The 14,606-nt window shown below is 40.7% G+C and overlaps 1 protein-coding gene across 1 annotated transcript in view; it reads right to left on the bottom strand.

Moving 5' to 3' along the window:
• The window catches only part of magi2a (membrane associated guanylate kinase, WW and PDZ domain containing 2a), a 725,408-nt gene that overhangs the window by 194,721 nt on the left and 516,081 nt on the right, over positions 1-14,606 (bottom strand). The window contains exons 6-8 of the mRNA XM_078235593.1: positions 2,815-3,025; positions 2,472-2,551; positions 2,148-2,186 (exon numbers count right to left, since the gene is read on the bottom strand). Coding sequence (XP_078091719.1) covers positions 2,148-2,186; positions 2,472-2,551; positions 2,815-3,025 — 330 coding nt within the window. The remainder of the gene's footprint in view (positions 1-2,147; positions 2,187-2,471; positions 2,552-2,814; positions 3,026-14,606) is intronic.

Below are 14,606 nucleotides of genomic sequence, written 5' to 3'. Positions count from 1 at the left end.
ATCTACCATAGTACCTACTTTGTCAAGAAATACTCACAACTCCAGATGTTTTAGCCAATCAATTTTATCAAATTCATCACAAAAATATTTTTAATTTGCTGCATTTGTGTGAGTACTACAAAACTCACATTTCATAAACCACGGTTGCTAAGTTAATCTGGTTTCCAAACACCGAATGCGAAGCCAGATATTGGTGTCGCTATTCCTCGTCAATGAATGTGTCAGCTTTCAATAGGGTGTGCTTGTGTACATAACGAATGTCGAGTGGCTGAATGACCTACCTCTCCTCGATGTTCTTATATTTTTCAATTAACAAAGAAGTCAATGGCTATTGTGGGTAGGAAGAAAAGTGGAATTGAGGGAACAGTCTGATCATCCATGATCATGCTGAATGGCAGAGCAGGCTTGAGGGGCAAAATGGCCTACTCCTGCACTGATTTCTGATGTCAGCTATTTATTTATCCAGCAGCAAAAACTCAGAATTTTTACTATATTGTACGGTTGAAAGCGGCTCCCTGTGCTGATGGCTTTCTGTCTTGTGGTTCAGAGTGCATTGGCTTTTGCCCTTAAAAAAGGTAGTTAACACTGCTGCCTCTCAATGCCAGGGACCTGGATTCAATTCAGCCTCAGGTCACTGTCTGTGTGGAGTTTGCACATTCTCCCTGTGTCTGTGTGGGTTTCCACTGGGTGTTCCGCTTTCCTCCCACAGTCCAAAGATGTGCAGATTAGGTGGAATGGCCATGCCAAATTGACCCTAGTGTCAGGGGGATTAGCAGGGTAAATATGCGGGGGTACAGGAATAGGGCCTGGGTGGATTGTGGTTAGTGCAGACTCGATGGGCCGAATGGTCTTTTTCTGCACTGTAGGGATTCTATTCTATGAACAGATTGGCCCCACTTGTAAAGTAACAAGTGGCAGTGAACCCTTTTCTGCAGACAAATAGCTGATCCTTTTGGTAGGGAAATAAAGGATGCACATCAGGCATTCTTTGGGTATAATAGACATCCAAACAGCAGGCCAATCAAATAATTATGCTAGTCTATTCTCTTGAATAAATACCATAGGCAATGAGTGCTCAGTGTGGTTTCTCTTGATGCATTGGGTAAAAACTGAAATATTTTAAAAAAAATCATGAAGAGGTTGCTGCACTATGGATTTAGGTGATGTGGCACATACTGACATTAAGAATGCCATCTTATTAGAGCAACAAAAACAAATCATTGTTTCTGTCATTGTTGCCATGGATGTAACTGCAGAGACCATTTTAATTGATTACTTTGGGTCTCTGGCTCATTGGTAGCAGTGGTTACTAAGGGAACGTTTGTTTCAGTGCAGCTTGCAGATAAAAAGGAGACGACCGCTGGAGTTCAAGCATTTGCTGTGTTCTGTTATGCACATATTAAGAACAGAGATAATTTGAAAAAGATGTTTGCAGATGTTGCAGTTTCAAATGCCAAACATCAGTATCAGAAGTGCTAAAATATGAGTTTAAAAAATGAACAATGCCTTTCTTCTAAAACTGCTCAAGATTTTCTGATAGTGGAACAATAAACACAAATTAAGGTTCATGACAAGCGCTGTTCTTCTAGGGACACACAGTTTAATTTAATCAGTTTATACACATTATACATATTTAATTTAACAGGTTAGGGTAGATTTTACTAATTTCACTGCAAATTCTGAAAATTAAAAGCAGTCTATTCTAAGGTCACAAAATAATTCTGCAATATATCTTCGTTTGGTATACACAAACCTCATAATATAAAAGCACCTTTCCCTAAAAATATTTAATTTTCCTTGTAGGAGATTATTCCTCTTCAATTTAGTTTTGTTTTGCTTTGTGATAAAACTGAATGTTGATTAGTTTGAATTTTATAAAAGAAGAAGCATAGTTTATATATTTTAGACAACACGTTTTGCAACTAAAACAGAACAAAAGATGCAAGTGATGCATGGTATAGGTAACACTGACATCCCTTTCCTAATACTAACTCCTTAGTGAATATTTTCATGAAATCAAAACAAATTACACCAGAGGAAATGTAGAAATAAGATGGTATAAACTCTTGATTAAAATCAAAGAAGATGGCTATATGAAAAGATTTTTCTTGAGAATAAAACAAGAAAATTACTTAAAGTTACAGTACCTAGCTTCTGTCCATTGTTTCCAGATTGCAGCTTGTCTCCTTCAATTTTAAATGAGAAATACAAAGTTAACACAGAAACAGTCTCCAAGGTACAGAAAAAGACAAGCTCAGTTTCTACGCTGCTGCAGCTGATATCACTGGGCTGGAGAAGAGCAAACAATATGCAGCAAGCAGTGAAGGTCACCTGTGTTCCAGTCTTAGCTGCTTTCATTAACTATTATTTAGCAGCAAGATGCACTATCCAGCTACCAAATCTAAAAAAGCAACTGAATTTTTTAAAAAAATGTGTACCCATGCTAAGCAAAGAAATGTAGATTTACTTACCATCATCTTTACATTCTTCTGGAAGCTTTGCCTTTCTACCTAAACGTGGATCAAGCCAGGATGTTGTTTTGGTGTTATGGCTAAGAATAAAATAAAAAGCTCTAGCCTTTTTTAAAATAATTGATTGTTCAAATTGCGATCAATACATTTAATCTGCTTACACAATCTAATTAACTATGCAAGAGATGCAACAGAACTTATTCAAAGCAGCTGTAGTTTTGGCAACATCAGCTCTTTATTAACTATATAATTTTAAGTTAAACTGGAATAGAACATTTTCAAATCAAGTTGACTAAAAATGATCATCTAGAAGTCTTATAAGAATTTGCTTAAAATTCCTTACTCGATAAAGTAGACTTCCCCTTTTTCTGTGTATGCCATCTCCCAGTTATCAGGCAATGGACCCAAACCATCACCATCCTCGAGTTTGGCCTGTTTTTCTGAAACAGAATCTTCTCTTGTTCCCTTTGCAAGGCCATAGACTGGTGCAGCACAAGGATGTGAAAAAATCTCACCTGAAGCATCAGTGCTTTTGTCTTCATGTTCACCAGAATCTGTTGGAAGATACAGATGATCAACCCAAGCAGGAATAGGACATACCCCATGAAGTAATCACCAAAGTATTCATCCAGCTTTGTTAGATATCATTTGTTAGACAGAACCACAAATTTGGTACATTCAAAGGTATTCATTAATCTCAATTTAAAACGGAATGCAACAAATTCTTTATGTAGCAAAGCAACTTGAAATATGAATATGTCTAGCAGAGAGCCTATTAAATAAAATAGTAGTAACAACAAATAATGGCAGACTTTGAAAGCTTAATGAATTCAATTAAAAAATATATATTTTAAAATATATTTGACAATTTTTAGCGTCAAATGTAAGCTGGAAAAACACCTTCTGATTTGACATTGGACAGTAAGGAAAAAAATAACTTTGAAATAATCAAATTAATTAAGATGCTACTGCTCTAAAACTATAGTTCAACATTTGTCCTAATCTACTTTGTCTTTAATTCTTCTGCAATTTACTCCACAAGAAACATTGAGCTTCTTTTGCTCTATTTGCAAATTACTCATCATAGAATCCTACAGTGCAGAAAGAGGCCATTCGGCCCATCGTGTCTGCACCAACCACAATCCCACCCAGGCACTATCCACATATCCCTACATATTTACCCACTAACCCCTCTAACCTATGCGTCCCAGGACACTAAGGGGCAATTTAGAATAGCCAATCAACCTAGCCCGCACATCTTTGGACTGTGGGAGGAAACCCACGCAGACACAGGGAGAATGTGCAAACTCCACATAGACAGCGACCCGAGCTGGGATTTGAACCCAGGTCCCTGGAGCTGTGAAGCAGCAGTGCTAACCACTGTGCTACCGTGCCGCTCATAATTAAGAAGTGGTCCATAGTTTTGTTTAATCTTTTCTTAATAAAAAAAGTAAAACAAAACTCTGTCGCTGACACTATTTCACTTAGCTTTTCCCTGTGTGTGTGAACCTTTCTATTGGTTTAGGGATTTGGGGTTTACTTGCTTTATCAGATCCCTTAGATTTCTGCAACATGTTTTTTATGATTTTGTTAAACTGCCATCAGGAACTCCTAGCTTCCTTCCAAATCAGCTCAGCCATCCCAAACAGAAACATGAAATAAGTGCACAAGTAACATGCTTCACCTTTAAACTTTGAGCCATGACTTCTGAGCTCACCAGCATCATATATGGAGGGATACCCCAAGGTTGTGCTAGGATATATAGTTGCTGTACAATTCCCCAGAAGTGTAAACTTCTTTGGGCAATTGCCCTGCACTGTGAACTATCTGAAAATGAGATTTAAATCGCAAAATGAAATTGTAACTAATGGAGTCCGCACATGTGCAGTTACATATGGAAGTACTGATGTTGCTATAAGTAATTCCACGCTTTGCCATAGGATGTGCTGTTGAAATTCCTACTCACTGCAGGGTTTAATTTAACGGACGGCACATACTGCTCACATCTCCGCCCATTCCCAGAAAAAATTTCGGTTGAGCCAATCAACACTAAACAAGTCTGTCCTGTAGACATAAAGTACTCTGGCCAGCCTCAAGTAGGTGAGATTGGGACTTCCGTTCCTTAGTGGGAGGAAGTCCTTCTCTTGTGGAACTGTTGGTCCCGGTAGAACTCTTTATTGGATACTGCTGTGAATGCAACTAGGCCCCTGGATGAAGACAACATGGATCCTGGAGGGAGGTAATTCAGAGGTATTGGATGGGGAGGGATCAGTGGGCTTTGATGGCCAGGCAGGAAGTGACAAGGGGAGGTTAACACCTTGGGGAGAATGCCCATGATGCACACAGGCACTCCAGAAGGACGTACCTCACATTCCTTCTGGCCTTTTGTTCAGTCATGATGTGGAGATGCCGGCGTTGGACTGGGGTAAACACAGTAAGAAGTTCTTACTTTTGTTCAGAAGCAGAGGTAGCTTTAAGTGATCTATGTTTGTATTGTTGGATGTTAGAAATAAGGTATAGATTTAAGTGAGTTTTATGAAGTGATTCTGTGTAAGGAAGGGTAAAACCTTAGTTAGATAAATGTTAAACAAATGTGTTTGCAAGTATGACAGGTTTTGATTTCATTTTGAGCTGTGTCTCTATTGTGCTTCAGAGAGTTTACGGCGTGAAATGTAAACAAGAGCTCAGAGAAAGAATGAGACGTTACTTAGCAACCAGGGGCCACTTTAGCAAAAAGGCCTTTGGAGTTTGTGTTTACCTGAATCCAAAGCAGTTGGAACCTAACAGTAGAGAGTAGCTTTCGCAGCCATACTAGAAGCATGAAAGCTAAACAATGATGTAATAGGCAAAAAGGCTAGTTCCAGAAATTAGGCAATAAGAGAGGTTTCAATGAAGATTGAAGTAAAAAAGAAAATAGGAACTGGAATTTGAGCAGGGTACAGTTCATTAAAGTTAAAGGCAGAACTGTAAAGAGCAGAGATGATAGGTTTGGGTAGAGAAAAAGCAATAGTCAAGTTTGGTGTCCTTATTTCCAGTCATTCCAAAGCAATAGCATTCTGTTGAGGACTGAAAACCTGAGAGGTTGGATGGAAATTTGAATGCACGTAGCAATTCAAGATAAAACAATACAGAAAGGAGCGTTGGAAATCCTGGAGGCAGATCTTTGCTGAAAACAGCTGAGGGAAAGTATTGTTTGAGAGGAGATTCTAAGGTTCGTCTTTTGAGAGTGGAATTGGGAAACACTTGTGTGACAATCATCTGGGGGAATTTGAGGAGAAATCCATGGAAGTGTTATTGGGTGGGATTGACCAATGGTTCTGGGTGGTGCGTCTAACCACAGCTAGCCTGTTGGTTTGCAAGGGCTATTAATTTTACTGAAAACCTTATAGCAGAAGTTGTATTTTGTAGCCTGTGTTATTCCTAAAATTGATGTACATTTATGAAGATAAGTGGCAATGAAGGGGCGTTGTATCATGGTCAAATTTTTCATGTTTAATAAATGTTTTTTGGTGTTAAAAATCAATGGCAGTCCTGCGACTCTGTTCTTCCATGTTTTCTGAATAAAATAAAAGTTATGGTCTTTTGAGCCAGGGTTCCATTCTGGGACCTTCTCGTCCAGAAGGACACCAACCGGGATCATAACACTTTTAGCCAGTCTGTGTTTTAAAAAATGGCTTATCCACTTGCCCTTGGCCATGCCAACCATATTCTGGTGTGGGCAGCATAATATTCAAACTCAATTGCCTGTTGATCATTTAAAAAAAAACGGTGGGCGGGCTGCTAATTCTAGCACCTGATCGCCTATGGGGAATGGATCGGGTGGGCGAGATGGTGGTGGGCTATTATAGCAGTACGCTAAGTTCAAAATTACTGCTAAAGAACTTCTCTGACCCTGAAAGACTAATTTTATAGTGGTGAAATGTCAAATCTCTTCATTATAATAGTTTTTTAAAAAGCTTTTGAATGATGATTTATCTTCTACCTTAATCCCATTTGTATGGCCTGATCATTTATTTAACTTCTCTGTTGAATTTCAGTAAATGTGAAGCAGGGTCAGAGGGGGTGAGCCAGTGAGGATCGCGTGAGAGGCGAGGAAATGGCTTCGCGCCTGGTTTATCGTGAACTTACCGGCTGCATTTTGCCAGTGTAATCAGCCTCACGCCCTGGTTTTAGTATTAATTTTCTATTTTACATATTATTAGAGTCCTGGATGCAATTGTCCAGGCTCACTTGCCTTAATGGCTTCGCCAGTGGAGGTTCTCACTGGCAAGGATCACGTATGGTCCCTAGTAACAGGAACTAGACGTGATGGCCTCGCTGGTGGGACCGGAGGCAATTGAAGCCCCCTGGGTGATCGGGGGCAAGGCCAGGCAGAGCCCCTTGGGCAATGCCAGCCTTGGACCCTGGCACTGCCAGTCTGGCACCCCGGCAGTGCCCATCGGGCAGTGCCAAGGGTCGGGGCTATGATGGGGTGGGGCTATGACAGGGAGGCAGGAGGCTATTCTGCTATGATTGGTGGGGGAGGGGGTAGCAATCGGGCAAGGAGGTCAGTGATTGGGGGGGTGAGGTAACAGATCTCTCACGGAGAGATGAAGGCGCATGCGCAATAGCAACCCTCGCAGTCAACACCCAGCTTCTCAGCAAGAATAGACTCCGTCCACTCCCCCTACTGGCATGAATCACACTTTGCCTCTTTTTTTGCACTAAGTGCCATACGATTGCCTGTGGGAGCTCCCCCCCCCCCCAAAATGGGTGCAATTCTCTCCTGTCTTCATCCTTGTTTGGCACTTCAAATCTTTTGGGTAAGATCGCCCCCAGAGTGTTTTACTTCCTAGTTTGGTGTATCCAAAAATATTTTATGTGATTGGCTGCTTACCCTGCTTGATGAAAAGATTGTTGTTGAGTGCCAGAGATCTCCTTGAACTGATGTCAGAATGAAATGAATGTCAGGTAAGAGGAAATCCTCGCCACAGAGACTGAGCGATTTTTGTTCGTTTTATATGATGTCTTACATATCTGACATAAGTGCCATATAGCGATCTCTGTGGGCCGTTTTCTTCAGGATCAGTAATGAGCACCTTCGCTTTACTGCAGATTACAAAATCTAGGCACTTTCATCAGATATATATGTCAAGTATAAAACTAATAAAGTAACAACTCAAAATAGCCTCAAATATAAACCATATGTCAAATGAAAACAAAGTTATGAAGTGAAATTCAGCAGGATAGGAACTTTGCATAATTGAAAATACAGGCACACCCAACAGTTAATCATTTATATTGCAGAGCTAAAACTCAAAATATACAAATGTTACTGAAGGTGATGTGAATACTGATGGTTTGAATATTAATTTATGGGTATGTCTCCCTCTTTCTGAAAATGCACATTTTTGCTGTTTGGAGCATTTTGGTGTGTTATGAAATTCTATCTTCCAAATCAAACAAATTCTTCTGGAAGGGCTACTCCATTTTAGATATAAACAATAAATGAATTCAGCTGTATGGACTTCAATGTAATATTACAGGTTTTAGGGCCTTTGAGTCTGTGGCATTCACTATACCAGAGTGTGATGGATGCTGAGACTTTGAGTAAATTTAATGAAGTAGGAGGCAGATGTTTAATTAGTAAAGGTTTGAAAGGCTATGGTGAATGGGCAGGAAAGTGGAGTTGAGGCTGAGATGAGATCCACCATGATCGTATTAAATGGCAGAGCAGGTTCAAGGAGCTGGATTGCCTACTCCTGCTCTTAGTTCTTCTGATTCTTTTCACTGAAAATCCAACATCCATTTACTGAAAACTTTGACAACATGCACCTACAATATTTCCAACCTGGACTTATATGTTCACAATACAAAACTGAATCACTAATCCATCTGCCCTTTACCACAACTCTGTAATGACTCACCTGAGGCTTGTGGCAGATTATCTACATTAGGAGCATATTAATCAAACTTTTTCAAATGAACGATATTCATTTTCAGGACTGTTATGAATTGGTCAATAATATCAAGTGAAAGATGTCAGGCTTGGCTCAATGTTGACGTTCTTTCCTCTGAGCCAGATGATCAGAGGTTCAAGACCCATTTTATAGTTTTATGCACACAATAGAAGCTGAGTCTTCAGAGTACAGTAAGAAATCTCACAACACCAGGTTAAAGTTCAACAGGTGTATTTGGAATCACGAGCTTTCAGAGCGCTGTTCCTTCATCAGGTGAGTCAGTCTTCATCCTGTTGAATGGTGGAGCAGTTTGAGGGGCTAAATGGCCTACCCCTGCTCCTTGTTTGTATGTTCATATGTTTTGAGTAAGCTTTATGGCTCCTTGGGTCTGCTCTGCTATTTGATTAGGTGGCGGGTGATATGATTGTGGCCTAAACCCCTCTTTCCCGGTTACCCTCGATATCCTTTGACTCTGTTGTTCATCAAGAATCCATCTGCCAAAAATATTCCATGACCCTGTTCTTTTTGACAGACTCACAGCACTCAGAGAAAAAAACTCTCCTCATTTTCATATTAAATGGGAGACCCCTTATTTTTAAACTGCTCTCCCTAGTTCTAGATCTCCCCAGGTGGGAGTGTCCACCCTATCAATTCCCCTCAGGGCCTTGTATGTTTCAATACGATCGCATTGTGTTCTTTTAAACTCCAGTGGATATGAACATACATCTGAATGTACGAATTGGAAGCAGGAGTAGGCCTTCAGCCCTTTGAGCCTGATCTGCCATTCAACAATGGCTGATCTGATTATAACCTCAACTCTACATTCCCACCCACCCCCGATAATCTGCTTATCAAAGAAATATTTAGTTCTGTCTTAAAACTATTCAAATACTCTGCTTCCACCACCTTTTGAGAAAAACAGTTCCAAAGATTCATAACACTCAGAGAAAAAAATTATCCTTATTTCTGTCTTAAATGGGCAACTCCTTGTTTTTAAACAGCGACACTTTGTGTTCATATCTATTAGGTTCTGTTGATGAATATTAAATACCTAGTAGTTTAAGGTAACAAGGTGAACAGGTGTTGGGTATTGAATAGTTAATTATACTCAGATGTATATATAAAGAAGAGTCTGCCAACACCAGGAAAGGATCAAGAGAAGGTTTGCTGTACTGCCCCAATGCGGGCAAAACTATACTTAAGGAAAATAAACTTTCATGTAAGAGGAGTGCCAGGCATCTCTATAAGATGGCCCATTTGAAGGAAATAACTTTTGAAAGCTGTACTTAGCAACTTATTTGTTTCAGGGAACTTATTTCAGTACAAACAAATGCACATCCTTGACTGCGGAGGGGAAATTCAACTTTCTCTGGCAACAAGTAAAAGGTTGGCAGAGCAACCAGGATATCGGAATAATTTTGGGTGCATGCCACATTTGAATGCTGCCAACATTCAATCAACATCCCACTGCAGCTTGGTAGTTTTCAGAACACAATCTAAGGAATGTCAGGTATGGGAATGTGGCAAGTGTGGATCTGAGAGCAGATCACAGTAATTTTACAGTGCTCATCCTGGTTCCTCCTCTAATTCTAGGCTTTTTCTTGAGTGGCTATCAGTAGTCCATTCAGCTGCTCACTGCCTTGTACAAATGCTCCCCGTACACGTTGCCCTCACTCCCCACCCTGTCAACTGGCTGTTCATTTTTCAGGTGACACACTAGGGGACCATTGGTCGAAAATCACTCTCAAAAATCATCAGTTTATCTAAAGAATTTTCTGCCTTAGGTTTGTGCGCAACCAACAGTGAAAGAAAGTAATATCTGATTGCTCGACTCTAAAAGCTTTCAGTTCTGTCTTCCACGCGGTCTGAATGATTGATTCTGACAACCTTAGTGAGAAAAGCCGATTTGCCTGTGAAACACTAGCAAGCTGAAACAACAAATGAAATGCTGACTGTCAGCTTAAAATGCTGATGTTCAGCAAAGATGGTCAAAAGAGAGTCAGGGAATTAAGTAGCTACTTATACAGCAGTCTAGAGAAGCTTGCCATTTCTCATGAAAGTCATCTTCTTTACCTCTCACTGTAAATGTCTACTTTAAGGCTATGCATCCGTACATTCCTGAAAGTTCAGCCAAAAATACATTCTTAGATGTTCAACTTTTCTGTAATCAGCATGTATACTTAAATGTCTACCTTCACACAGATAACAGCAATATTCTCAGCTATTATTAGCTGCATCATAGAAAGTCATGAAAAATTGATGCTAGTTATCAACATTAATTAATACTTTGGAGCCTGGAAATCTGAAATAAAACAGGAAATACTTAACAGGTCTGGCAGCATCTGCAGAGAGAGAAATAATGTTAATACTTCGAGTCAAATATGACTTCTTCAGAACAGTAGAAAGGTAGATATATGACGGATTTTTGCTGTTGAAAAGGGAGGAATGGGAGGAAGAACAAAAGGGAAGTTCTGGCATAAGGTGAACGATGGGACAAAGATATAATGGAACAAAAGGCAAAGGGAGTGGTAACAGCTGCATTAAAGAAACAAAGCATTTGCCCAGAGTGAGTGTAAATGGCAGAATGATGAACAGCTCTTTCCAAAAACAAAAACATGAAAAATAAGGTTCAGACTGGCATTTGGCAAAAAGATGGTATCAAAACGGAGCAGCGTTCATGGTCTGAGGTTGTTGAACTCAATGTCGAGTCCAGAAAGCTATAAAGTGCCTAACAGTGAGATGAGGTGCTGTTCCTCAAGCCTTCATTGAGTTTCTCTGCAACATGGCACGGTACGGTAGCACAGTGGTTAGCACTGCTGCCTCACAGCTCCAGGGATCTGGGTTCGATTCCTGGCTTGGGTCACTGTCTGTGTGGAGTTTGCACGTTCTCCCCATGTCTGCATGGGTTTCCTCCAGGTGCTCCGGTTTCCTCCCACACTCCAAAGATGTGTGGATTAGGTGGATTGGCTATGCTAAATTGCCCCTTAGTGTCCCGGGATGCGTAGGTTTGCGGGATTAGTAGGGCAAATATTGGCGTGACAGAGATAGGGCCTGGGTGGGATTGTGGTCGGTGCAGATTCGATGGGCCGATGCACCGTAGGATTCTATGACACACGGGTCTCAACCGGAACATCACCTCTATAACATTGTAGCAAGTTGAGGTCAGAAATGTGAGCATGAGAATAAGGTGGTGAATTAAAATGATAAGCAACTGGAAGCTTGTGGTCATACTTGCAGCCTGGGCAGGGGTGTTCTGCACACCAAAGCAGTCACCCAACTATTTTTGGCCTCCCTGATGTACGGGAGACTGTGAGCAGTAAATACAGTATGTTAATCGAAAGTAGTACAAGTAAATTGCTACTTTACCTGGAAGGATAGTTTGGGGATATGGATAATGAGGAAAGAGGAAGTTAAAGGGCAGATGTTACACCACTTACTATTGCATGGGAAGGTATCATGGGAAGGGAACAAGGTCTTGGGGCGATTGAGGAATGGTCCCTTTGGAATGCTAACAGGGGAAGGGCAGGTTTAAAAAAAAATTATTTTACAGGACGTGAGTGTTGCAGACCAGGCCAGCATTTATTGCCCATTCTTAATTGCTCTTTGGTGGTGAGCTGCTTTCTTGAACTGCTGCAATCCATGTGTTGTGGGTACACCCTCAGTGCTGTTAGGGATGAAGTCCCAGGATTTTGATCCAGCAACAGTGAAGGAACGGTGATATAGTTCCAAGTCAGGACGGTGTGGCTTGGAGGGCAGCTTGCAGGTGCTGGTGTTCCAATGCACCTGCTGCTATTGTCCTTCCAGGTGGCTGAGGTTTTGGAAAGTACTGTTGAAGGAGCCTTGGTGAGTAGCTGCAGTGCATCTTGTAGATACTGCTGCCACTGACAGTCGTGGAGGAGGAAGTGGATGTTGAAGTGGTGCCAATCAAGCGGGCTACTTTGTCCTGAATGGTGTTCAGCTTCTTAAGTGTTGTTGGAGCTGCACTCATCTAGCAAGTGGAGAGTATTCCATCACACTTCTGAGTTGTGCCCTGTAGATGGTGGACAGGCTGGGGAGTCAGGAAGTGAATTACCCACTGCAGAATTCCTGATCTTTGATCTGTTCTTGTAGCCAAAGGATGGGATTTTCCACTCCTGCTTTCATCATGGGCACATTAGAGGCAGACATATACTTTTGGGAGCCCCATGCTCTGTTCAGTGTCAGGGCTCCCCAACGATGTCACACCCTGCCACACCCCCCCCCCCCTTCCTCCCCCCCCCCCCCCCCCATTGGCACTCCACCCCCCAGTGACAGCAAGACCAGCTCACCAGTGACGTCAAGATTTGCCCTATCAAGCCCCACTCAAATGGTGTCAATCCCCACCCCCAAATGATGTCAAGTCCCACCCCCCAATGATATCATTGCCCTCTTGACCATGTCCACCCTCAGCTCACATAATGTAAGCCACAAAAATACAGAAAAGTACTGCTGAGATTTTCCAGCGTTTTCTCTTTTGGTTTCAGAAAAGTACACAAATCACTGCTTTTTAGTACACAAATCCAATGCTTTTTAAACTTAAAACAAGCCTATAATTGATGAATTGACTTCAAACTCATAATGCAAAGCCACAGGAACCGAAAAATGTACAAGTATACAAATCACTAATCACTGCTTCAGTGCTTTGCAACGGATAAAACCAAGCTTGTAATTGATTAATTCAACTTTAAATCCACAATGCAAGCCACAAAAGAACAAAAAAAACACAAGTGACAAATCACTACCTAACTATTTTAGAGCTTTTTAACTTAATGAAAACAAACCTATAATTGATCAATTGAAGTCCAAGCCTGCCTGCTATCAGCTTGATGGTAGAGATGGTTAACATTGCGATCTATGTATCTTGAGGCAAACAAACATGGAACTGGCCGATGAGCAATGAGATGGAGAAATCAGCTGATGAAACTATTGCAGCACAGCACAGGCCAGTGCAGGACAGAATAAGCCAGAAAACGTCCAATGCAGGAGCAAATACACCAATCAAGTAGAGTTCACTGAGTCCAAGTCCAATATCAATGGCTTTGCTCGCAACTGTCTGGCAGATTCCATTCTTTGCCCAAGAGACATTCTGAAGGCCAGTATCGAGAACGATGGGAGAGGGTGGTTACTCACCGGTTATAAACTGGCTGCATGTGAAAGCCATGACCAACAGTGGTAGTCCCATTTGAAAAAAGGAATTTAAACAAGAGAATATGGAAAAGGGACATATTTTTAAGCTTTTCTTGCTCATCTGCTGTTTGCAATTCATGGCAATTTAGATAGCTTTTCTTCTGCACTTTATCTTCACATGTTATCATAGGTAAAATCCTATATGGATGCATCTTCAATTGTCAATATTGCTGAACTTGTCAAATATTCCTGACTCATCATACTTCACAGATTAGTTTTAACTCTTTCAATACAGAGAAAGAACGTTCACTGAAAGGATTTCTGACAGGTAAATAAATATTTTCAGAATGGTTTCCACATTGGGAAAGGTTGCCTACAAACCATCACATAAAAGTCTGTACAAATCAGCTGATGATCTCAAAGCACAGAGCTCATCATTATCAATGAAATGAATGAACTGTTTCACTTAATTTTCAAAAAGACTTGTGCCTATGTCCTCCCAGTGGAATTCAGCTTATTATTGCAAAGGCTCTTAGCATTCTCATCCAAACTTCTGCCGAAAAGCACAGAAAATAATTCAATAGTTTTCTTCAGATTCACTTCTACACTGCAATTGCACCATTATTGTGTCACAAATAACATTGAGATTGTCAATCATCATCTCCTCCTTCTCTTTTAAAGTGATTTAATTGTCTCTAGTTTCATCAAAAAATAACTTCCTGCATCTTGAACGCTTCCCACCATCAGAAGGAACTGTATTCATTGTTAAAATTTATGTCTCTGCTTCCACTGAGAGAGAGTCACTTTGAACTTTCATGACAAAACTTCTAACTGAGGCTAACAATTGTGAAGCATTCAAAATGTTGTATCAACATTTTGCAGCAATTTGCTGACAGCACTGATTCTTTGAAGTAAACGGTTCCACAAAACAGTAAAAGCTGCAATATAGCACCTTTCAAACTTTTCTGCAAAGGATTTTGCTTCAGCTTTCACATGGTTTCTCTGAATTTAATGTAGCTCTGTCTGATAAGCATTCCTATCAACAAAGCTC

This window comes from Mustelus asterias, chromosome 19, assembly GCF_964213995.1.
Source record: "Mustelus asterias chromosome 19, sMusAst1.hap1.1, whole genome shotgun sequence".
Taxonomy (NCBI): domain Eukaryota; kingdom Metazoa; phylum Chordata; class Chondrichthyes; order Carcharhiniformes; family Triakidae; genus Mustelus; species Mustelus asterias.
Note: the sequence above shows the minus strand (reverse complement) of the source record. Positions and strands in the feature narration are given on the sequence as shown.